The following is a 25,761-nucleotide window of genomic DNA, read 5'->3' on the forward strand; positions in this document are numbered from 1 at the left end:
GGTTCTAAAAATTTCCGTAAATCAGCTTATAGATATCTGCTGCTGAGATAAGTTGGAGGTAGCTGTGAAAAGCGATAACGTTAAAACAATTGGCATTGTTTTGTTGTATTGGCATTGTTAAATTGTGCCTGAGGTTTAACAGTAGAAAACCTTCAATCAGTGAGGTTAATTGTTTCAGTATTTTCCGTAATAATGATTAATCCTGTAGGTATGCCATTTCGGCCACCAAAAAAGAGATCTTCTGAAAGCGGGAAATTCAAACATAGAAGTAAGGAAACTGTGTATCAGAACTTAAGAGTATGCTTCTCTACGAAAGTGAGGCATGGACAATGACAGCCGCGGAGAAATCAAGGGTAGAGGCCTTCGAGATGTGGTGCTACAGAAGAACTATGAGGATCAAATGGATCCACCGAGTTAGTAATGAGGAAGTCCTAAGAAGAATAGGATAGAGAAGTTCCATGAAAACATTAACAAGAAGACGAAATGACCTGGTGGGCCACATCTTGAGACATGACAGCCTAATGAAGACAATCGTCGTGGGACAAGTAGATTGTAAGAATGGAAGAGTAAGACCTCGTTCAACATATATGAATCAGGTAAAGAAGAATGTGAAAGAGAAGAAATATGTAGGTGTGAAAAGATGGCGTTGCGAGCAAGGGAGTCATGGTTCACCCCCTCGAAAATTTGGGAAGTAAGGTGAAGGACTTCCTCCAAAGAAGCAAACTCAAGATCCATACCATTTTTAATGGTATTTCCACGTACGGCCAGGGACAAAAAGCGCAGAAATGTTCGGGAGCGAGCATATTCCAGCAAAAAATAATATAATCGGGCTTCATCAATTTTTTGCTAAGCAAACTTTTCCAAGGGCCTCCTTCAGATGAACCCCCCCGAAATGCAATCCCCTCTCGTGCTCTCGATAACTTTTTCTGTTTCCGCATTTTCTTTTCTAAGTTGCATTGCGTTTTTTGTTTTAATTTTATGTTGCTATTAGTAGGTATCTGAAGCGATAAATTGGTCCAAAGCATTGTGAAGAGAAGGAAATGCCTTTCGTGATTAATTGCAGATCTATTGTCGCGTTGTTTACGTGCGTGTTTCTCAGTCAACTTAGTTCTCAGCCATGAAAACTAGGTTGACTGAGTCACTAGAGCACTGGTATGAAAAAAATAAGATTCTCAGCCATGTGGATGAAATCGGCTAACGCCAAGGTCATTATTAATGGAGGAGATGAATCAGTGGGAGTGAAATTGGACTTCTCTGTCCTCTTATCACATTGGTGACGCGCTCTGTTTAACTTGCTCTCGACTTCATTCCGATACCATCTCCAGATCCCCGCAAATAGCTTGAAGATCACTATTGAAACTCTCAGAAATTTTAAAAGAAATAAAAAAAACTAATTCTGAAGAATCAAAAGTTTGGCGTCTCACGAAATGTCTCGAAAGAAGGCATAAAATGGTCAGATATCCCGTAATGAGAGTTGAGGACTGCTTACCGATTTCAGTAAATTTTTATGGAATAATAAATAACCGAATTCAAATTACAGTTAGAAATTAATTCTCTCAAGAGCCTAAGGTAATTCACTTAGCTACTTTATCTGATATTCGGATAAGTATTTTACAGTCGAAAATGATGCATGATATCTGATTAGCTGGAGACGCGACTCTTTATGCTTGAAAAATAACTTTAGAGAGAGAGAACACCTCTTTCCAAAAGGGATATATTAAGATTAATTAAATGGGGCACCACGTACTAAATATATTCAGGGAATACATTATTGAATTCAAATCATAAATGGTTTCAAGCTGCATTTGGCTGCAAAATACGTAGCGGAAGTCTCCTGAATATGTAATTTTTGTCAAACTTTAGGAAGAACCAGGAACTATAATCACCTACCATGAGGAATGAATACCGACAACACTAACGAAGAAAAACCTTGATATTCTCTTTCGCCTTATCCACACTCCCAAGGGCAAAATCAAGAGGCATGTGGATAAAAAATTTAAACTTTGTTTTTCCACAGAATATATTTATAATTACACGACCATGGTTTCGACGCTCCGCGTCATTCTCAAGCGACAAGTACAGTACTTGTCGACTTGTACGACTGTACTTGTCGCTTGAGAATGACGCGGAGCGTCGAAACCATGGTCGTGTAATTATAAATATATTCTGTGGAAAAACAAAGTTTAAATTTTTTATCCATCATGAGTAAGTTCCACTCAGTAACGCCTCAAACCATCAAATTTATTAAGAGGCATGTGATTATTTATTATTTAATGGTTTATCCACGTTCAGCTACGGATAAAAATCGTATAAATATGCGGGAGTGAGCGTTTTCAGCTAAAAATTAAGCCCAAGTAAAATTGGACATTGCAATATTTCCACTGACAATGAGATTTATTTTGACACTACCCGTTTTGTTGCTACAAACAACATTATCAAGTGTGTAGTTTTTGTAGCAACGAAACGAGTAGTGTCAACATAAAACACAGTGTAAATATTGCAATGTCCAATTTTACTTATATTAAGAACTTCCACCACAGTGTGCCTAACATCATACAAGATATAAAAATGAAATAAATAGGCTTCTTCAGTGTTTGTTACGCAAAATTTACGAAAACAATCTCGAGGTTGCGAAAGTTATTCCTCATGGGCTTGGGTACTACGGGTTCAATTCCTTCGATATACCCAATAGTCACTGGATTCATTCGATAGCGGTCGTTACGGACGCTCCAGCGTCCGCCAGCGTGCTGGCGTAATCTTTTCAATTAAAAAGACCTTTTGAAGTCGCCCGCCTACACATAATAAGCGGAGGGAGCGAAAAAAAATTGTTTGGTTTGCAATTATCGCTCTCATACGATCAATGGAATTAAGAAAGAGAAGGTAAGCTACGATTTTACCCTACAGTTCTACACAACTCAGTCATAGTAGAGAGTTTTATGCTTCGTTCAAAAATCAGAAGGAAGATCGATATTCACTTACACACTGAGGTTGAGAATTAAAATTATAGATATAAAATCTTGAAAATTAATATTTTATTAACAATTTTATAGCTGTGCATCGGAATTGAAGGAAACTATGTCCATTTTCATAATTTTTCAGGAGAGCAGTTTTCAGATTAAAAAAAATATAACCAGTAATTACTAGAAATTAAATTACCAATGACATGGTGATAAAAATGTTTGTAAACTTGTTAACCTTCTAGTAATTAATTGTTAAATAAAATATCTTAAAACTGCTCTCTTGGAAAATTGGGAAAACAGACACTGTCCTTTACCTCCAAGGTAAAGATATTAAATCTTACTTTCTGCACACTAGAGATATCTCTGAAGTTTTTAACGCATGAATTTCCTGAAAAAATTACATATATTGCGATGATTATCAACTACGCAATGACCTCTCCTTATCGGTATTCTTATGCTCAACCCGGCGGAAACATCGCAAAACGATATTTTGTTATGTTTGGCTTCAATCTTATCATCTACACGGGATACGATTATTACGAATGCTTGAGGCGTCTCATTGATATGCTAGGCGGAATGCGATGTGATTCACCGATATATTGTGATAAACTTGGCAATATTTCGATAAATCTCCTCTCTTTCGAAATTTATGGCGCAGTGCTTTATTGAATTTCTCCATCGCTCAGTCCTAACCTCATCGTAATCAGTCGGGGCATTTTTCTTCTTGCTCGATGCAACTGCGCCAATGGGTGGAAAGGAGGCAGAGATTATGTTTGGATGGGAGACATTTTATTTAATACTCTGAATTTTTAAGGACATTAAATAATTAAGGTGGACGAAAATATGGTATTATAATTGTCTGAAACAATTAATCTTTGAACTTAATTCAAAGCCTTGATAATTTTATGCAACCACTAAATAAGTGCGAATAGAAATGCCTCAAATTTGTACAATAAAACTTTTACAAGTTACAAGAAAAGGTAATACATTCACATGACCAAAGTTTCGATGGAGCAGCATCATTGGGATATAACGATGATGCTTAGCATAAAAACAAGCCGTTTTATGCACACATATTGTTCAGGTTCGTTAAAGCTTCACGGCAATACATTACAATAGAATATCATTAAGTTACCGGAAATTTTTTTCCATGACACTCATTAATGACAGCTGAATTACCTGGATTAGGCTTGACCGTTGACCATGCTCAAATTTGTCAAAGATGTTATTTTCGCCAAGAACATCGGCTCTTCAATACGATACAATCGTATCATAAAAATCGACTTCTGTATTGAAGCTATTATTTATGATGTTATTATGAGATAATTCATAGCCTTAGTGAAAGTAGTGCTTGGTGAAAGTAGTGGCGCTGGAATTTTATGGAAACAGCCTTTGGATCTTTTTAGTGAATTTTTTCCATCATTATTCACGATTCGCTTGGTCCTCCGTAAGCTTTATCCTGGTGTATCAAACCAACCTTCCGTTTGCACTCAGCGGTATGAGTTTTCATGGTAAATCTTAGCTGCATACTATGCAGCAGAGAGCATGCTTCAATCCTCAGAATAATGTGCTTTCACAAGTAACTAAACCGTATTTATAATTTTGAAAACAAGAATATGAATTTTTAACTAAAACTGTGGTCCGTGACGTACAAATCTTTGACTTTCCCCTTCGTAAAAAACTACTTATTTTCTACGCATTGGGTCGTGCAAGAATGACGTTTGTTGATTTCTTGTTGATATTGTATTTTCATTTCATTTTCCTTTGGCAGATGCCTTTGCATACCAAGCTCATCATGAGATCGAAGGTTTGACTTTGAATTGAAGAATCAGACGATTACACCGATTAAGTTTATGAGATAAAAATCCGATATTTGTAGAATACGACCTCCAAAATGCCGTTATCCAAAGAACTGCAGGATAGATTAACTTCTGCGATGTGTTAAATTTCATTTGACGAAAGAATGGATTAACTTATCCAAATGTGAATGAATATCTTATCGCTTGAGTATTTTTTAACGTGGATGATCCTACAACTCTTATGGCTCACGCGTGCTTCATCGACCGCCTGCGGTTTAATTATGTATTGATCGAAAAAATAACTATTCGTAATGCGTATAGCGTCCCATTTTCCGGAGACTTGGTCAGTATTATTTAAATTAACCATTTCTTTTTTATAATAGTGTTTTTCGCTCACTTGAAAATCATCCGGGCAAAATATATTGAATAGAATAGAAAAAAATATGGAGAACAAAACTTTAAAAAAGCTTAGGTAACTGTGGTAACTTCAGGTAACTTTGGCAGTATAAATGAAATAAATAGAGATATTCGGAAACTTTTTTGAAAAAAACGCCGAACTTGATGAGCGAAGATTTTGAACTTTTACGTACACAACATTCACGATTCCACCAATTACTAGGCAAACAAGTACCCATGATATTGAGCACAAAATCGAGTAATGTTGATGGTAATAAAAATATGGGAGAAGAATAAAATAATCGTTAAAATCAAAATGCCGTGATACCACTAATTGTAAGCACGAAATGTGATGCCGCACCAGATTTTTCACGCAAAACGTCCTAAAATGCAGTTCCTGCACTCCTGTTTCACCCAAAGCGAGCCCTGCGAATGACGTGTACTACCCAGCTATAAATTAATTTTGCTTAAATAATTAATAAATTAAATTTTGCTTGAACAATTGAGAATGGATATCTTTAAGAGCGACACAGAGAAGATAATATTAGAGCCACACTATATTTCCAGGTCCGGTAGAAGCGATAAATTAAGAGAGATGTTTTACCGAACGGATAGATAGGGAATTCATTTTTCCCCCGAACCATAAAGGACTTTAATAAACGCTAGTACCAACCTCGTTAAGAGTACTACATTTTTTTTTTTTTAAGCTGTAAACGGCTGGTGTCCTAACACCCCCTGCCGCACGCCTTTTACTATGTTGCATTTAATCATATTTTTCTACCAGAACGAAAATTATATTCCAATAGCAATCCACATTTATATAAATAATACTGTCCTGATAATTTGAGATAATTTTTCCCGTATTCTAAAACTGATCTGGGGAGTAGCTCTACGGTGCGGAAACGTGGACACTGAGGAAGGAGGATGAAAGAAGATCGGAGGCATTAGAGATGTGGGTATGGAGAGAATGGAGAAGCTGAAATGGACAGAGAGGAGGAGGGAGGAGGAAGTGCTGAATATGGTGGGAGAGGAGAGGCAGCTTTTAGATGAGATACGGAGGAGACAGAAGGTAGGGATGGAGTACCTAGCGGGGTGGGGATGTTGAAAACGGTGTTAGAGGGTGAAATGTTAGATAAACGAGGGAGGGTAAGGAAGAGAATAGGATTTTTAGAAAGATTGAAAGGGATTAGGCCTTACAGTGAATTGAATAAGGCAGTGCTTGAAGGAAAGGGAGGCTTCCAGACTACTCCTTAGTACTCCATGGAAATCTACGTTAATCGGTAGAATACTATAATAAATAATAAAACTTTTTCAACCTCAGCGTCGTGGAATCTCGTAATGGTAATGGGAAGTAAAAACCTTGTATATTGCAATGAGGACATGTAAACACAGTAGCAGGCTTGTCAAGTGCTCGTAGAAACCATTGGCAGTGAAATGTCTACGTAATTCTAAATAACTTTACCATCTCGACAATAGTCATTTGTGTATCTATCGTTTGATTACTTTACTTTGATATTGACGACGGCTTCGTAACACCTGTAGCACTAAGGCTTAGGTGGTGTGCAAGCTTATATCTTTACATTAATTAAAGTGAGCAGTAGGTACAATTTTAATATTTTATGATGTACACACATCCGCTGCATCTCGCCTAACGCCGATGTGCCTGCTCCTCTGCACACCTCCTCGTTGAACTCATCAAAGTATTGCTTCATTCACTTATGTACAATAGCTATTGTTCGGTATCCTTTTCTGCTTCCTCTTTCCTGCCCCCTTTGTCACCCATACACGTCGCACCCACAGCAAACACTTCTTTTCATCACTTTGATTCGTTTAAAAAAAACATCCATTCAAATGCTATATATCTCACAATCAGTATTAAAATTTATACTGACTTTATTACGTCCTTCACGCATAGTTACTGTTTGGAACATTGCCAAATAACATTCATGGCATTCCTGGATTAGCGGGAACATATTTTTGTATTGGATGTTTATGCATTAAAAATAATTCACCAAATAGGCAACAAAAAAAGTTAAAAACAATAGCTATCAACATACACACCGTTGAGGTAGCTCACCACTAGTATTGAAAAAGAATTTTAATGTTTTTCGACCTATTGTTATGATGCGTTCATGGCAATAGCTTCATTTATTCTCATGCATCGAATATAAAGAAAATCTAAAAATATTTCACGTTTTTCGGTAATTCTAGCAACCCATCTTTACCTAAAATAAGGCGTTCACGCGAATATCATAAAAGAATGAAATTGAAGTGGAAAAATACATTTTCTAGCTGAGAATTCTTGAATTTGTTCAAATATTAATAAAGTGTAAAACGAACTGTTTCAAATGATTTTTGATATTGCATCGTGTTTCAGTTCTAGTTTTTGAAATGGGTATAAGTAATGTGCTTTCAATTTTCTTCAATCACCCACAATTTTCAAGGAAAGGATATTTGAAATATTCCAGCGGCTTTATTTTACCTAATCAGACATTATCTCATGATTTTAGGCTTCCTTCACGACTTAACTTGACTAAATTAGGCGTAAAAAGGAGGCGTAAAAAGTTGAAAAGAGCGTCTACTGGTACACAAAAACTTAAAGCAGCGTAACTCTAATTGAAAGACTCATTGCATCAGGAGCACAAGTTCTTACCCAGTTACAAGCAAGGTAGCAATATCTACAGCGAGACATTTGACTATCAAAAGTTCTCTGAAATCAATTTCTCAATGGATGAGCGTTCTGAGTTGTGGTAGGCTGGATATTTTACTTACAAGTCCGGGTGATATTGACTTACGCCGAGTTAAGTTGTTGTGAACGTGGCTTTACCCAATGAAGATCGAGTTAAATCCATTCAAAGGTGGAGTTTCTGGCACATTACTGACACTGTTTACAGTTTTCAATAACATCGTTCCCTCTTTCGTCAGGCTCAAACTTGTGGGCATTTATTTCATCGTAAATGAAAATTAAAAATGTGTTGTATTCCACCAATTTATTTTCAGGTACAACTACTTTCGACATAGGGGCGTCATCTTCAGGTACCTTTTTTATTTATTCATACATATATACATTTCACCAATTTATTTTCGGGTACGTGAAGATGACACCTATGCGTCGAAACTAGTTGCACCTGAAAATAAATGGTCGGAATAAAACATTTTTTTATTTCGTTTACGAGAACATTGAACTCGTATTTTATGAAACATCCCATTTTCAAGAATACTCGAAAACGTGGATAGTAGGAGCATACTGGATTTGCGTTCTCCGCCACGGGAAACTGATTTGACAACGAGGAGGTGGAGTTTATGTAGATAAGGGATGAGTGTATGACATGATACCCAGAAGATCTGTTATCGCCAGCCGTTCGGAAATCTAATAATCTCCGCGCGGCGTTCATTATTAGATGAGTCACATTCGAAGAGAATCGGCGATCGCGAGGGTGACGTTGGTCATACGGCGCCGCTGTTCATGTGTCACAATCCCGCTCTCCTTGAGAAGCGTGCTTTATGACGCAGTTTGAAAGACACGTTTCCTTACGCATCAATAGGATCTTACAGGCGAGGGTGGAAGCTTGGGTGAAAGCCATCGAGGACTCGATCGAGCGTATGAGGAGCAATTTTGAGGAAAAAGTGTTTCACGGGTGGTTTGAAGTAGGAAAAGCGAATGGATATTGAATTAGAATCGGAATTCGCTGCATTTAACAAGTGAGTCACGCGCACCAGTGCTAAGTTATATCATAGAGTAATTACATTCTTCGAGTATATATACTTACTCTATGATTATATACAGCAAGGATGAAGATTAATGAAGAAAAGATTTTGCCATATCCACCGAGACTTTTAATTGATTACATCCATTATTACATGGTACTCAATTAAAATTCTAAGTGGACATTCAGAAATGTTTTCTTTGTCAATCCTCGTAACATGTTCCACTACATCTCACATGACACCGTTGAATCAAGGATGAAGTTCGTCATGAAAAATATTTGGCCTTGCTAGGATTAAAAATCCAAATCTCCCGATCGCCGGTCATAATTATGTAGATCTTTCCTTCCTAATTCTTTAAGTATGACCTGACCTTGACTATGCGTATGATCTGCTAAAAAAAAACGAATTCCGAAGATTCACATGTACATGCTACGAAGCGTAGGAGGGAGTAGTTTTATTTTACAAAAATAGTGACCCAAATAAAAACAAGATATCAGACTTATTTTTGAAAACCAAAACAAAAACCTTTAAGATACACGTGGAAAATCTTTATGATGCCTCAATCTACTTCTAAGTCTAACGGAAACGATGACATATGGGAGATGGATTGCCTTCTTAATTTAGACAATCTATTCGCGTTCTCCATGAACACTTAGATACTGGAAGAAGAACTGGCCCCACTCAAAACACTATCAATAAAAACGTATTTTTTTCACTCCCCTTTTCCAGTCCGGTTTACATGAACCCCAAAACATCTAACACTAGCTCATATGTCGGTTCACAGTACAATTAGATATCCTTTGCCCATTCCATGGTTTCTTAGTTGCCTTTTGGGCATGTTGCACACAAGTTATGTTTCCACACTGTTCGGAAACCAAAAATACAATTATTTCAAAGGATGCACGTTTAAATAATATTCCAATCAACATTACAATTGCCATGTGGAACGCCCACGATCACAAGCTGTTTTTCACGGACGTAAAGGAAAATATTTTCAATTTCCTAGCGAAAAATGTATACGAGAATCCCATAATCGTGGTCATCCCGAATAATGATGGCGGTGTTGGACTTTCAAATGTGCGAATTTTAGCTTCTAATTTAATGAAGGACCAAGCGGATTCCATTCAATTTCATCTTGTGTTCAATTGTTATAAATTAAGTTACCCTAACGTTTTTGTGGATGAAATGAGACACTACCAATCGAAACTCACCCAAATAAAAATAGAGTATGTGAAGTAACTCCTTTTTTGGGATAGATTATCGTTGCAATGAAAATAGACCACGGTAGTAAAAGATGAACTATCCTCCATCAATTGGTACATTAAGAAATAGAACACCCTACCAAAAGAGCTCATAAATCATTACCGAAAAACCGTGGATAACTTAACGAGAAGCTCAACAGAATTTCGCGAAGTGAGACGGAAGTAACTTTTTCAGAACGGTAATTTCCTTCTCTTTTTGCGAATTGAGTCTTTTGTGGAGAACCTAATTTTTATGAATTTCTTCCTTCATTTTACGTTTGGAGTTGCACCTTAAGATACGTGTTTTGTTTTCCAGTTTTTTTCCCTCATAAGAATTCCAACTTCCTTACTTCCATCTTTCCATATCAGCCGCTAAGTACCTACTTGTCACTAGGCCGTTGACCTAGGGACGAGGTGACTATTTTAACTGATTGATCCATTAATGAAATGGAGACGGTGTCATTCGGTGTGGAAGTAGATGCTGCACGGTGGGTTTATGGTAACCATCGTACCCTTTCTTAAAGTGATGCTTGACATTTTGTCATTGGCTATACCAAAACGTTGCGTCCGATTTAGAAGCAGTGTTGGCTTTGGGTACGCTTGTTACGCGAAGTTATTTTGACATCCAGATTGACCAATGCATTCCATGGAGCTGAAATGTACACATGAAGTGACACGCGATTTTGAGTCCATCCCGTGCTAATAGGCGCCTCTGGAGGAGAGGTAATTAGTGTAGCAGTGGAAAAGCACCGGTACTGGTTTACAGACTGAGGCAAAATCAAGGCCAGCTAAGAAGCGGCTAGATCATGCGAAGTAAACACGACGGAAAATAAAACGCTGCAATCAAACGCAATGAACCCGAATCTTTCGATTTTAAGTTTGTGAAGACATTTTTTCAATGAAATATTTTTTCGCCTTCAACTTGTACGTGTGATGTATATTATTTTCCATTTTTGGAATTTGAATCTGACCCCCGAAAGTTTGGAAGTCATGTTTTTCTAGTGAATTTAAAATGCATCTTGATAAGCAGAGGGTCTTTATTTCTAATGAGATTCAATGCCTGATTAAGGCAGGGTGAGTATGCGGAGCCCATAGTGGGGAGGGGACACTCAAAGCCGAGATAGAGGGAAAGATGTATGAAAAACGGGGAAGGAGTGGAATAAAAAGAGGGTTCTCGGAGAGATTTAAGAGCAATATGCCGAAATTCAACAGATGACTTCAAGCTTGACTGTGTGAAGCCTTTCTACTACGGTAAATGAAAAAATAAGCTCTATTATATCAATAAAGTGATATATTAGTGAACCTAACAAATTTTATTCTTTAATTTTCTGCAATATGCCGAGCCGTATGAGATGCAATACAAGAAAGGAACAGACGCCATTCTTCTGTCTAGATCACTATGCCCCTATCCCCGCCCCCCTCTCCGAAATGAGGACAATGCATCGATGTCTATCTTAGGTGAAGCCATTTGATTAAATACAAAAGCGTAGAATTCGTTTTCTCTCATCGTTTAAAACAGTTTATCCGGACAGATTCGTTAATGTATCTCTACCATCTGTAATGTCTCGTTCAACGGAGTACAGGCAACGAAGAGAATTGGCTAGGGATTGGGTGAAATGAAAGGATGAAATATATCAATTCTGGTTTTACAACTGCTGAAAGGGCATAAACATGTTGTCTTTCACGATTATGATTACCAAGAGATAACGCCATATTTCATCGTCTTGTGTCCAAGAGGGAGTGAGATAATAGTAATTTTTTGGGAGGTACGGCCTCAAGTATGCATCGTACAAATTACCCCTCCCCCAAATTGATATCCCTCTCTTAATGAACCCCACCTCCCCCTCCCTTTTCCTAGCCACGACCTCGGTCCAAGTTTTCAAGCTAAGGAGATTCCTGCCGTGGGGAAGGGGATATGTTCATTAACTAACGAACACTTCCACTCGTATCCGCAACTGACTAGCCGCGGTGATTGGTAAAACATTTTTTGTAAATTTATCTTGAGTTGAAGCATCACTCCCGCTCAACTAGCTCTTTTTCGTAACGCAAACTTGTTTAAAAATATTAAAATTTTCAGACTAAATAGAATAAAACCTTGTCAACATTTTGCTGAGAGTCGAACAAGGAAATTAAGCAGGAATTTTCTCGGAAGTAAAATTTTCGTATTTGATGTACAGGCAATGATAATTATTTGCTTCAACTACCTTGAATATTTCACTTTTAAAAATCAAAGTTTTTTTACAGATTAAGGTAGGAGTACTGAAGGAGCATTCTGCAGGCAGCGTCCCCTTCCTTCATGTACTTCCCTCTTCAATTCACAATAAGGCCTACTCCAATTCATTCGATCTAAAAATTCTATTCCTTTCTCTCCATCGTTTACCCAACGCTATTCACTCTAACACTGTTTTCAACATCCCCTCCCCGCTAAGTACTACCTCCATCCATATCTTCTCTCTCTTCCGTATCTCATCTAGAAACCGCCCCTCCTCACCCACAATGTCCAGCACATCGTCATTCCTCTTTCTTCCACTTTACTTTCTCCATTCTTCTCCACACCCACACCTGAAACTCCTCTAGTCTACTCTCGTCCTCACTATGGAGGCGTTTAAGGTTTTAAGAAATCTCGTAGTTGAACTCGGGCTGTCCACCGGGTGAAAGTCTCCATTGACGCCCAAGTTTCGCAAATCGACTCGGTGTTTGAAACGTCGGCATCAATGGAAACTTTAACCCGGTGGAGAGCCCGAGTTCAACTACAAGACTTTATTCTCCGGGAAAGGACGAGATCATATCTTTAAGAGGAGATGCGTGAAGAAAAATTCAAAATGTGACCGATGCAGTGGGAGTATTACGTCCATGATATTTGGTGTATTGTGACATTTGATGCCTTTGATAGTGACGTGAACATACCTTCGTATCCAGAGGACTCCGTTGCTAAGCACGACCCATCTTCTCTGCGCCCCGTCTCCTGACACCACGGACCAATCTCCGTCCACCTCCTCGACCATCAGCCAACCCTTCATGGTGGGCACGGACGAGGAAGAGCCGTCCATCTTGCCAGTGAATCAGCGTCGAGCGCCGTGCGTCGGTTTGTCTCTGCCCGGCCACAGCAGCGGACGCCAAGGCAATAATTGCGAGAGAGAGCGCACCTTTTGTGTTCGATCGTGGCGTCCAGTCGGTCAGTCGGTCGGATGGGCCCGTCTTTCTCGCATTATCATTGCACCTCTCCTCGGAGTGGTTGATAGCGGCCTCGTCATCCCAGTACGTACCTGCACGTTGCGCGCCCTCGACGGCTGATTTCCACGAGATTACCCCATATTTTATCGTCTTGTGTCCAAGAGGGAGTGAGAGACACACAGGTGTTGAAAGAAACACACGATCGTTTCCGCCCATTCGAAACGATTGCCCATAAGTATATATTATTGGATTAGAAAGGTGGGGGAATTGAGTTTGTTTCCTCCATCTAAGAGGTTATGCGAGTGAAATTGCAGCATGTCTTCATTCGTACATTGTACTTAAATCCAAATATTGGTATACTGGAATCCACCATTGCTCCCTGTCCCACGCTGGGTCCTTCATTTTTCTGATGTTCTTCTTTATCGGGTTCTTCTTCTTTGTGCCCTTCTCAATTTATCCAAAGTTCTTCCTCCATCATTCTATTTTAGCAGCGTGTCTATTGTTTGGAAATGTGTAGGTATAGCATCCGGAGTTAGGCTGTTTCGTGCAAGGTTGGATTTTGAAAACAAAGGAGGCCAAACAGAAACAACCAACCACATCGCAAGTATTTATATCATAACACCTGAGGATGGGGGGGGCAAGACACCTTGTTTCTGACCCTTTCAGCAGTTGTAATCCCAAGATTGGTGTATTACACCCCTTCATTTCACCTAATCCCAAGCAAGTTCTCTTTGGTCCCTTCGCTCCATTAGACGAGGCATTTGGATAGAAATGCATTAACGAAATCTGTCCATAGAGGGTACAGCTGCCTCTTCTGATCCGCTTTGGCGATGCTCATGTCCAAAGATATATTTCCTGAATTCAGCTTTTGAGATATGGAAAATATCTCCAACTCAACCTATTCTGTCTGATTTTCTTGATTTAAGCTTTCGCGGCTCATGATGAATAAAAATAACTCACTTACGGGTGTATGCCGCGTGTCGTAAAGGAGATAGCCCCGACGTTTCGCGACCGACTGCTGATCACCTTTTCAAGGGAATAATGTTGGGATTGGTTTTTATCCTATTCTGTCTGTCTTCGCATTTCCCATTCTATGTCCTCTCTTTTTTAAGTGACACATAAAATGGTCTGATGGAGGTTTTTTTAAGTATGGACTTTAAAAGGTTAAACTTGTAGATCTTCCTCTCTGCCACAATTCCACTTCAGTTGATGCATTGATGCACAGAAGGTGTGCCAGAAAATTGCAAGCTATCGCATGCAGAAATTGCAGATTCATTGCTATAGTACACGTTGCAAAAAAAGGGTTTGTCAATTTCTGCTATGTTGATAGAACTCTTTTCGTCATTCCGGAGACCGAAAGGAATTTGCTTATATCGTAGGGAAAATTAGCCAATAATCTCACTAATTTGCAGCCCATAGGTATTCCGAGAGGTTGGTTACATCCATAAAACAATGAATGGATTGAACTTCAGATATACCATTCATACGAGACACAATAACGATACATTCTGGTGCTCTACTCATACTTACCAATACTAACAGCTAATTTTAATATCTACAAAAATTACGATATGAACCCATTCAGCCATCTGAGGTCTCAAGTTTTTCTTCCTTCATTGCAATGAAGTGTACATCTACAACTAATTGAGCAAAGAATCGAAAATTGTTCCTGTCCGAGAGCTGGTAAATTACTCGGGATGCCGTAGACTACGGTGGGCAGAGCTGCATTGCCTACGACCTGAGTGCGCTGGTCTGAATATCAATGAAATTATTTATAACTTAATCAACCTTTGTCTAAACTGCTACTTTACTGAATTTGACCCTCTCATTTCCACAATCCAGTAGAAAAATTAGCTTGCTGGGGCTAATGTTTTAATCCGAATCAACAGTCTTGGGATTGATTTGATGCAGATTCAATCTTTCCACTCTCTGTAACTCTAATATTTCACTTCTTTCATGGCCTGTTAAATATGTCTTCATCACTCAATTCCTTCTGTAGCCATTACATTCGTCCACGTGTTCTTCCGTTGCCAAAAATTTAACATCTAGCGAATATTGATGTATGACAAAAATGTTAAACATTTCTCTATGAATTGAAGAAGACAATTGTCACAAAAGAGGCCAAAGACTCTATTTGTATCCAACTGTAAGGGTATATCCTCATTGCCCAATCTCGCAAAATTCATCTGGATCTGGTTCTGGGAAAAACGCGCGGTGGAGACTCGAAATATAGGAAGAGCAAACACACAATAATTCGGCAAGAGTCGAACAGCGTAACGGTAAACACCATGTATATTCGAATATGCGAGAATCTTTTTTTGGGCCTCGAATTTCTGTCTCACTCTAGAAACGTGATGAAAGAATTCACGCTTCCAAATTTCTCGGAGAAACGATGAGTCAGGTCGCGCCCAGCCACGATTCGCAAAAAGGATTTTCCAACTTTTGATACTGGTATGCAAATGATAGAGCCACGAAATATACACATTCAAAGTGTGACAATTCATTCAAATTTATTTTATGAGGGTTTGGATAGCTTTTAATATTATAAATATAATACTCTAATCTGTATACCCGTTGATGTTTAGCAGTAGAGATAAAGATATGACGTGTTATATTATTAGATCTTTATTTGGAAAAGAGATTGGTTCGGCCAAAAATGTTACTGTATTTTTTCTCCTCGCATTTTTTTATATTGTTTCCCATGGTCAATAACGCATCATAATTAGACCTACTTACTAAAAGAGCTTTTAAAATTTATTCTTAGGCATGAAACTCCGTTCAAAATTCATTGGCTTGGTCGGGTGGGTAGTGGCTGTATCGGGCCCGTTCTTTCCCCTGACTGTGATTCGAGGAAAGGAAAGCAGTTGGTATGGTATTGGCTTTGTGGCTAAACTAGTTCAAAAACAAGGTAATTTGTCCTCGGTAGTATCCCCGCCTGTCACGTGGGTGACCGGGGTTCGATTCCCCGCCGGGGAGAATATTTTCGCTTTTTTAGGTTTTACTCCAGAATATTCACTGCCGTTTTCATCATTTTAGTTTTTAGTGAACTAAAGATATTTTTTTTGTGAAGACGCCTTGTGTGCCAAGGCAAAAAATTCTCGGAGGGAATTTCAACTTGCTATCTAAGAATAGGAAGAGGTAAAAAAAGATTTTAAAAAGAAGTAAAAATAAAAGGGTGAAAAGCTCTACCGTCGGAGAGGGTTTGTATCCTTTCATGTTCCACTTTCGAGGCTATCTCTTCCAGAACGTTATTCAAGTCTTTATCCTTAGTCAAATTTTATGTGGTAGTCATGTTGGTATTGCAAGACCTCAGTGAAGTCCCAACACTTGAATCGCCAGGTTCCGAGATGTCAGCCGCCCACCGACTCAGGTTTTTAACACGAAACATATCTCGTCAATGTACTTTCATGTGCAACTTTGTGCTCCAGTAATGCTAGTTTTTGATGAACAGGAAAGTATAAGCGAAAATAGTTTAGTTAAATTTTACAAAATAATGGATTTAACTAGATTAAAAGTAAATCTAGCTCAAGTGGGCAGGAATGGAAAGAATTTTATGTTTTAGGCGTGCCGAATGCAGAGTGGGATGTTTTATGGTGTGGAAATGTGAACCGAAGATGGATGGAATAAGAATAGGTCCAAAGAGTTTTTGGTAAAGTCTGAATCGCACTATCACTTTTTCGATCCCTTTGGTAGCATCCATTAATTACGTGTGGCGTTTGAGGGAAGAAGCAGGTCAAGCCGATTCTCACCCAATCTCACGTGGGGGAGAGGACGGGTCCTAGCTAGTATCACGTAATATTTTTTTTCGCAAGGAGCAGTTAAATGTGATTCTAGATTACTATCTTAGTAATATTAAATACTAGTCTCAACTAATCTTTAATAAAAATAATTAAACGAATTTGTTTTCTTTAATAAATCATGCGCAAGGAAGCATATACTATTAACGCATTTACACCGAAAATACGAATTTTGAACAATCTCACGTGAGAATATAGGGAGGGAGAGGAGAGCCATATCTCACGATATCTCATTAAGGATGATTTTGGGGAGGGGTCCAAAAATCGCCAAAATCACCGCACTTAATTAATGGAAGCCCCCTTACGAGAGGCAGCTCCAGCGATTGCTTCAATGAAGGTCGAAAATAATGACCGTTTTACGCGATCATTATCCGCGATGGCTCGAGGGATGGTTTTTTCCATCACACGGCACGTACGCTTATAGTTTGTACCACGTCGATGAAACCATCCCTTGCAACATTCTTCGACCAATCAGAACATGCAGCCGCTAATAGCGATTTTTACGCCGCGCTTGGCTTTTAGTCAGGGACGCCGACTTACAAAAAATATTGGGGGGGCCCAAACCGGGGATCTAGCCCCGGGAAATTTTATTAGTAGTTATTTTAAGTTATTTAAGCATTTTAGAAGAGTCATAACATCAAAATTAGAACCCTGATAACTCGAATCTCGATATCTGGACACTCCGGGGAAAATCGACAAGCCTGAAACATTTTTTCCTATAACCCATCACGAAATTTTGAGGGGGCCCGAGCCCCCTCAAGCCCCATGGAGTCGGCGCCACTGCTTTTAGTTGACTATTATAAATACGGAAAGTGACGGAAAAAGAGATGGAAAAAGAGACAGTGGGAACGACCCTGTGATTCAGAAAATTATGGTTCGAGGGACCACTCATTTGTTGAATGACCAGATGCCAAGAGATGATAAGAAGGATAAAGGGAGAACACTTGAAAAGTAGCACACTTGAAAAATAACAGCAGTTTCATGACCAAGACCAGTAAAAATTTATTAGCACTCTTATTTCGTGTTATATTTTTCTGTGTATCTAATTTTTTCAAGCATTTTTATTTTTATTTTTAGCAGAACTATTTTCATAAATTTTCACTGAGGCAAAGTTTAATTTGTTTCTCTCAGCAGTCCACTGAGATGAAATTAGAGGAAATAGCCTATCTGCATTTGTGTTGTGCCCTGGCATGCTGAAGAAATATTAAAAAGTTTTAAGAAGTTCTGAATGGCTATTAACAGATTTACTACATAGATAGTCGTGATTTTCAAAAAGGAGAACGTTTACCGATACTAAAAAAATCCACGCGGACACCGGACGAACATCTAAAAAGGAGGGCATGTCCGGATTAATCCGGATGTCTCGTCACCCTACTCATTTGGCCCCAGAAAAACTATAGCTAGAGCTATCATTCTGAGGAACCGAAAAAATGATCGTGTGATTCAAGCTTAAGGTTGTGGTGGAGAATGGAATTGGGGAGGTGGGCGCGTTTTTTTCGCCATTGATCAGGTAATGTCGGTTAACTCCAATATCTATATGCGTCCTCTGAAGTTGAGACAAATAATGCTCCTGAAAAAGAGCCCATTTCTTATGTAAAGGAAATGTATTCGTCGGATATAATTTGGAAGGATTTAAAATTTCAGAGGAAAAAATAAAGTAAATTTGGTTTTCGGAGCAAACAGGATCGTCAGCAAGGAAGTAGTTGATGATGAGTGTCGCGACGCTTGGATAAGAAACTTAGGCCGATAGGAAAAGTGATTAAAATCTAATAAATGCTATCGGGCGAGGAGGACCATATAAAGTGAACTTATAGATGTACTGGAAAGCAAACAAAGAAATAATATCGATGCGCAGGTTTAAGTATGAAATGAGTATGAGCGCCTGATAAATCAAGTCGCTCATTGTTTTAAGTAAGTGAAACTATTTATTCTTAAGAAAAAATAAAGTAACTTTCTGAAAATTTCGCGCTAAGCAATATTCTACCTACCTAATTAACTATTTCGGGAAATCTTCAAGAAATATATTATGCTTTACCTTACCAGGTATCACTCATAATGCACTGTGGTCATCATCATCATAAAGTCCTCGATCCTTGGATTGTTTTGACGCAGCCCTCCATTCCGCTTTCATATTAGCTAGCCTTTTCATAGTCATAGCCATTTCAGTGGATCTGAAAGGCATTCTTTGATACTCTTGAAGCACGAATTCCACAATTAAGTGGTTATCATAGCCTCCATCCCATGTATAACATAAGACCAAACGTTCTGTAAACCATTGAGTGAATGGTAACGTGTATTTACGAACGACATATAGGCAATTGGAGAGTGCTACCACCCTGAGCCAACTCTTTCGCTCAACATGCGAGATTCGCCTCGAAACTATGGGCCGTTTTCCAGAACCTGACTCAATCTCAATTCGTCACTCTACCTCAGTGGTTCAGACCTCAAGCTCGAGTTTGAGTCGGAGGTCGTATTTTAGAAACTGACTTCAACTCAACTCACTTGAGCTAGATTAACTGTTATAAAATTAAAATAAATATGGATTTAACTGAACTATTTTCACTTACGCTCTCCTTTTCATCAAAAACTAACATTAATAGAGTTCCAGATAGCTCATGGAAGTACTTTTATGAGTTATATTTCATGTTTAAAACGTGAGGCGGTGGCGAAGATTCGACTTAGTTAATTGGTGTTGGGACTTCCGTGAGGTCTTCCAATACCAACATAGCAATCTCGTTGAATTCGAGTCAGGATGAAGACTTGAGAAACATCCTGGAAAAGGTAACCTCGACAGTGGAGCATTGAAGGATAAAAAAAACCTCCCCGGTGGAGAATCGAACCCCGGTCTCCCGTGTAACTGGCCGCTTAACTACCGAGGACTTGCCAGCGTCAAATTGTTTATGTCGAGAGCGAATTCCATGGCAACTGCTTTCCTTTCGTTGAGTCACAACGAAGAGGAAGGGGGAGCCTGCCCGATTCACTACCCCTCATTCTGTTCCCCTCCCGCTTTCCCCTTCCCTCATTTGACGTTAGTGAACGCAGAGAAGTGGCGTAACTATGGGGGGGGATTAGGGGGATAGACCCCCCCATAAGCCTCAGAGAAATAAATTTTTTTAAAAAAGGTATTGTCTAGTTATGGCTTGTAATAACTGCATCTGCTTAAAGTTGAATATTTAGTGTCAATATTATGTAAAGCTGTATTTCCAGGCATTTCATTTTTTTTTAAATTGCCGTTTAGCCCTCCCCCCGTCGCCATCCCTGACCATCCCATCCCCCCCAAAGCATATTCTTAAGGCCGTTTTACACGGGGCACGGAATTGCGCAGGTTAGAGCTGCATTAATTTCTAAAATGACGCGGAATTGCACGAATGCATGAACGAAATTAGAGCAGGGGCTATTTTGCCGTCTCGCATCCACGCATTCTCGCATGTGTTCTAGCAATTCACCGTTTTACACGACGCAATTTTGATTGCGCCTTCGCACGTACGTCAGATTGCGCAATTCCGTGTACCGTGTAAAACGGCCTTTAGTTACGCAACTGACGCAGAGGAAGAAGTTGGCATGCTATTGGCTCAGAAGATCAGTTGCTTTCACCGTAGCCTACGTTATATACAAGGCCGTCCAACGTGGGCTGTAAACGGGCAGAATGAGCATGTCTGGAGTTAGTTCCAGTTGTCGCCGCTGGCGCTGTTTTGAGAACAAAATTCGTATGGGAATGAATGGCGAACATTTGAAACAGACGCGATTTTTGTCAAAATTAGTTCTCTTTTCGTGATTATGCTAACATTTACCATATTTATTTAATTTTGGCCTTATTTTTTGGTATTTTTCACGGAATAATGTTTTCAAAATTATAGGAATTTCCGACAAAGTGATATTTTCCTAAACGCAGGTGCTGTTACTTCTTCCATGTTACAGTGTCCGTTTCATTTTAGCATAATTGTCCAGAAGTGGCCTAAAATTTTTTTGTAATATTACACGAAGCAATACCGGGTTTGTGCATTGCTTACAAGCAAATTCCTTCAGAAATCTTGGTAAAATGAATGTCAGTAATTGCTCTACAAGTAGCTGGCGTTGCAGAAAGAGTACTGCCCGAATATAAAATTTTTCCTGTCAAGTTTGCGCACTGCTTACACTGAGAAATATGTAAAGTTTTTGCTAGGATAACAATCTATCTATGATCTATTCAAATGATTCACTAATAACAGTGAGGGAGCACTTTTTTGACATGCGGCGAGAGGTTTCAGACACCCTATACATTCAGTTCTCTCCTCTGCGATTCGGACTAGGTAACCCGCCACGAAAGCTACTGCAGCTTCTCTCATATATATTTCAAATATATAAGCGATGGTCACTTGGGGAAATTTGTTAATAATAATTAATTAACTATCAAATAATTAATCAGTCGACAAACACTTTTTCAGTAACCTTACCTGGAATAGGTCTACTTAATATCTCGAGAAGATGTTCCGGTTGCGTTGCAGGAGTTTCATGGCCCTTAGAAATGTCATTGAGTTTCCTGATAAGCAACAGTGATTTGCAATCTTCAGAGTCATTTACTCTATCGCAGAGAGGTAGAAAGTTTTGAAATTCAAGTTCTTGACATGTTTTCACTGTTTTCCTGCTGTCGGTCGAGTAACTTGACGAAGTCACTGGAAACGTTTACTCCGTCAGATGTCAGTCTACGGTCAAGAAACTGATTTCTCATGTTCTCAAGGGTGTGACTAGAATCGTAGCTAAGGAATAGGGGCCGAAATGGGGTCACAAGGCGCGCAATGGAATACTGTCTTCTGAATGAACGTTGGCCATCTGTGAAAATTCGCACAAAAAATATAATTTAACTAGTTTAATAGAGGAACACGTTTTGATCAATTCCACCCAGTTTTCTTACAATTTTACGCTGTTTCTTGCGGAAAAAATGACGTGATACTTGCCAGGACCCCCCTCCCCTCCACGTGAGATTGGGTGAGAATCGGTTCGACCCCCTTGCCCCTGAACGATTTACGCTGTTTCTTGCGGTGCCAGCCAAGAAGACAGCGTTTTCTTCTACTGTCGGCGTCAAAATGATGTGCCGCTGTACTTTGCAAATTTATATCCTGGCTTCACTATATGCTATAAAAATGAACTCTACGTCATTTTAAAGGAAATTTTATCCTAAATTCTGATTTATTTTATTACAAAAAAATTGAAAAATGTAGACACGGTCAGTGCAATAAATGACTCCGCGCACCGAAAAATTAGCCGTTTTGTCAACTTCATGAACTTTGCAACTCAACCTAAGGAAAACTACTACGTCTACAGCATTCATCTTCCACATTAATTAACACTCATCAGTGCGGATTAATAAAATGGCTTTTGGGTATTTTTAGAACTTATATTTTGTTATAAATTAATGAAAATATTTAAACATTATCTTGTCCCATAGTTTATCCCGAAAGATAAAGGAAGTTGTAGATGGAAAAAGAATGGAATCCAGAGGTGGTCACAAAAAATGAATCGCAGCATTCTTTGATTTTATTCTGCGCCGTTGCTTGCTTTTCAAAAAAAAGTTGAGTCACAAGAGGAATGTTCCGCGGCCTTTGATTTGAAAATTATGGAGATAAGAATGGACATTTGTGGATCAGCAATTTCCATTTAGTTGGTTGTCAGGATAAACCAAGGATCCATTTAAAGGTTGTCAGGCCATCGTATAAAGATAGGACTGATGTGCACCACAGGGGAAATGGTGTATTTGAGGGAAAGTCAAACCCAAAGTTGCCCAAAGAATGTGCAGTTCTATGTTGCTCTTTCCCCAGTTAAAACCAAATAGATATTGGATTGGGATGATATTTTCACCACGGGTTCCAGTGATAGTGAGAGTGCAGGTGATCACGGTCATCGTCGAAAGTCATCCCTCTAGGATTTCCGATACGGAATTTTTAAGTGACAACCGATCGCAATGACGATGAGCTTGCCTTTGAAGAAGGTTTCAGATATATCGTGAGAAAAGCTCCCAAAATGTATTAAAGACTCTGTTTGGAAAACATGCACATTTTAATGCTAATTTAGGAGGTATTTCATTTCAAAAGTAACTTATTAACACCTGAAGACGTTGTGTTTATTATATTGATCGAAGTGCGATTGACCGATTCTTTCTGCAGAATAGGAAGTGGCTTCGGGGTTTTTAGTCACAAGATGGTAGATTGTGTTGGAAGTTCGTCTATATTATCGCTACTAAATTGAAACATTAATAGTCTGGCTTCCTCAGAGCTTCCTGTCGCCCTCCAGGCAAGGTATTTTTAAGTTGAAAGTATCATCGACAGCTTCGAGGTGGAAATAAGTTCACCATAAGACTCTACCGGACTGCCAAAAGAATACACATTTCACATGAGTATACGCTTTCGCCAATATTATACGCAAGTCTCACTTTGTTATGAACTATAAAACATTACAGATGCACATAAGCTACCTTTCTACCAGCCAATCATCGGGCGTTTTCGCTTCTCACTTGCATTTGAAAATTCTCGTGAACTTCGATGCATTAAATATCGCAAACCACGTCATAAAATAATAAAAAAACTTTCACCGAGGTATGCAAACATATATTTTTATATAATTTTGGGGCTATTGATTATATCTGAAATATATGCAAGTTCCCTATTGTTCCGAGGCTCATGGTACAAGATGAGAGTGGCGGATCCATGGGGAGGGGAGATGCTTAGGAGTCGTAACATACGCTATAGATAAAAATTGAAATTTTCATATGTCACTACTTTGACGTAAAGCAGATGGCAAAATTTTCCTGCAAATTTACCAACTATAACGAGTCAAAATACAAATTATTTTTAACCTTATAGGGCCTATTTTAACGCTTTGGTATTGGTAAAACGATCTACTACGCCTGCATAATATAGTGTATTTTTTATCAATGAATTAGTCTAAAACAGCCGTTTTTGAGTCTGGAAAATCCTAACTTTCAAAATCCCCGAACCCCCCTTCGGCTAGGGGGAAATTCCCCTGGTTGTGTAGTAATTCACGAAGATAGGCCCCCCACCTAGTTGGTGCAGATCTATATCCGTCACTGCTAGATTTTAAACCCTTGTGGTTTGTCAAGGATGTCAACGCGGGAAAAAAGGACTTCAATGAAGCCGCAACCCAAGACTGGAGCTAGGGCGTTGCAGGGGGGCGTGTGCCTCTGGCGAAGATTTCAGAGAGGGGAGCAGAAAATTTTGAAACATTTATTAGAAAAGTTATTTAACTTTCATAATTAAATTAGTTAGCCAAAATAATTAAAAATCATTTTAAACTAATATTAATAAAAGTTCTTCACAGCATACATACGGCGAGTAATTTCAACTAACGCACAATAAAAAAAATGGATTACAGAGGTATTATATTTTAGGGGTGGAAGAGAGAAGGGGATCACGGGAGGGATAGTGGCAAACTGATCGTTGCACCCCCTGACAAAAGTCCTAGTTATGGCCCCTTCACGACCGGTTAAGAGTCTCAACCCTGCCCTAAAGACGCGCATGGCGGTATGACCGCAGTTCGATTCCCGGTTCAGGAGATTTTTTTCTCATGGCAATTCTTGTATATTTGGTAAGTTTTGGTTAGTGAGTAATCATTTCCATCGAAAAATGTTTTGCAATAGGGTCCAAAATCAATCGCCTTAGGACTAATTTTCTCGAGACCTCCTTAAAATAAATATCCTCGCTTTTTCTCATTCTTCATTATTTTCCCCTGCCAAACACCCTAAAGGTGGCTTGCTGGGTATTATGTAGATTTATAAGTATTAGCAAGAATTTAGAGCCTCTCTTAAGATAAAAATAACGTAATTTCATCAGTTCCGTTGCTATTTCCCGTAAGATCTCATGTAATTCATGTTCTCAAAAGAGCGCCTCTACCGGCCGAAGACTCAACTACGTGCGCTGTCCCAGCCTTTTCCCGACGTTGGACGGCCTTGTATATAACGTAGGCTACGCTTTCACTAAAATAGCCATGTGCTTCAACATCCTCGGTAGTATAGTGGTCAGTATCCCCGCCTGTCACGCGGGAGACCGGGGTTCGATTCCCCGCCGGGGAGATTTTTTTTTTCAGCATTCCAGGGATATGAAATCCTTTTAGTTTTCTTTTTAAAACTTTTTAAACAATGTAAAAAATCCTATGAGCACAATTTGACGATGTCATGCATAATTTAAAATCGTGGCGCTGACACAAATGGTGATGTAGCTCGCCCGAAAATTAATGAAACACTCGTTGAAATCCATGTTGACCTTTACTGCTCTCCGCTTTCGTTCGATCAGAAGAGACATTAGTAACCGTGAAACTTCAAGTCATTCTTGGTTTTTGCTCACAGTATTCAAGAAATATAATATTTAAGCCTTTTCCTCCACAAATTTATTCATTTAAACTCTCTTTCATACCATTGATTTTGTAGCAATGCATTTAAGCGTGGATAATAAAATTGATTTCTGAAGCATAAGGCGTTTTCCTCGTCTTTTCAAAATCAACGTCTTTCTTTGAGCTCTTTTTGGCGTGAAAATTAGGCGTTTTAATTTAGGCGTTTACCTAAATGAAAACCGACTCTCAGCAAATATCTTTGACTTATTTAGATTCATCTGTATATTATTCCATGCATGGGCGTACCTAGCGAGGGGCAGGAGGGGGCAACTGCTCCACCCCTAGGAGCAAAAATCGTAAATGTCTT

General features: G+C 39.0%; 1 protein-coding gene and 1 non-coding gene across 2 annotated transcripts in view; one reads left to right on the top strand and one right to left on the bottom strand.

Moving 5' to 3' along the window:
• The window catches only part of LOC124159121, a 34,226-nt gene extending 20,852 nt beyond the window's left edge, over positions 1–13,374 (bottom strand). Inside the window, exon 1 of the mRNA XM_046534689.1 lies at positions 13,012–13,374. Within this exon, the coding sequence (XP_046390645.1) occupies positions 13,012–13,154 (143 nt within the window). The 5' untranslated portion in view covers positions 13,155–13,374. The remainder of the gene's footprint in view (positions 1–13,011) is intronic.
• An 11,691-nt stretch (positions 13,375–25,065) lies between these two features.
• On the top strand, positions 25,066–25,137 carry Trnad-guc. The gene has a single exon. It is a non-coding gene; the product is annotated as a tRNA-Asp (tRNA).
• The last annotated feature ends 624 nt before the right edge of the window (positions 25,138–25,761 follow it).

Source organism: Ischnura elegans, chromosome 5, assembly GCF_921293095.1.
Source record: "Ischnura elegans chromosome 5, ioIscEleg1.1, whole genome shotgun sequence".
In the NCBI taxonomy this organism is placed as follows: Eukaryota; Metazoa; Arthropoda; class Insecta; order Odonata; family Coenagrionidae; genus Ischnura; species Ischnura elegans.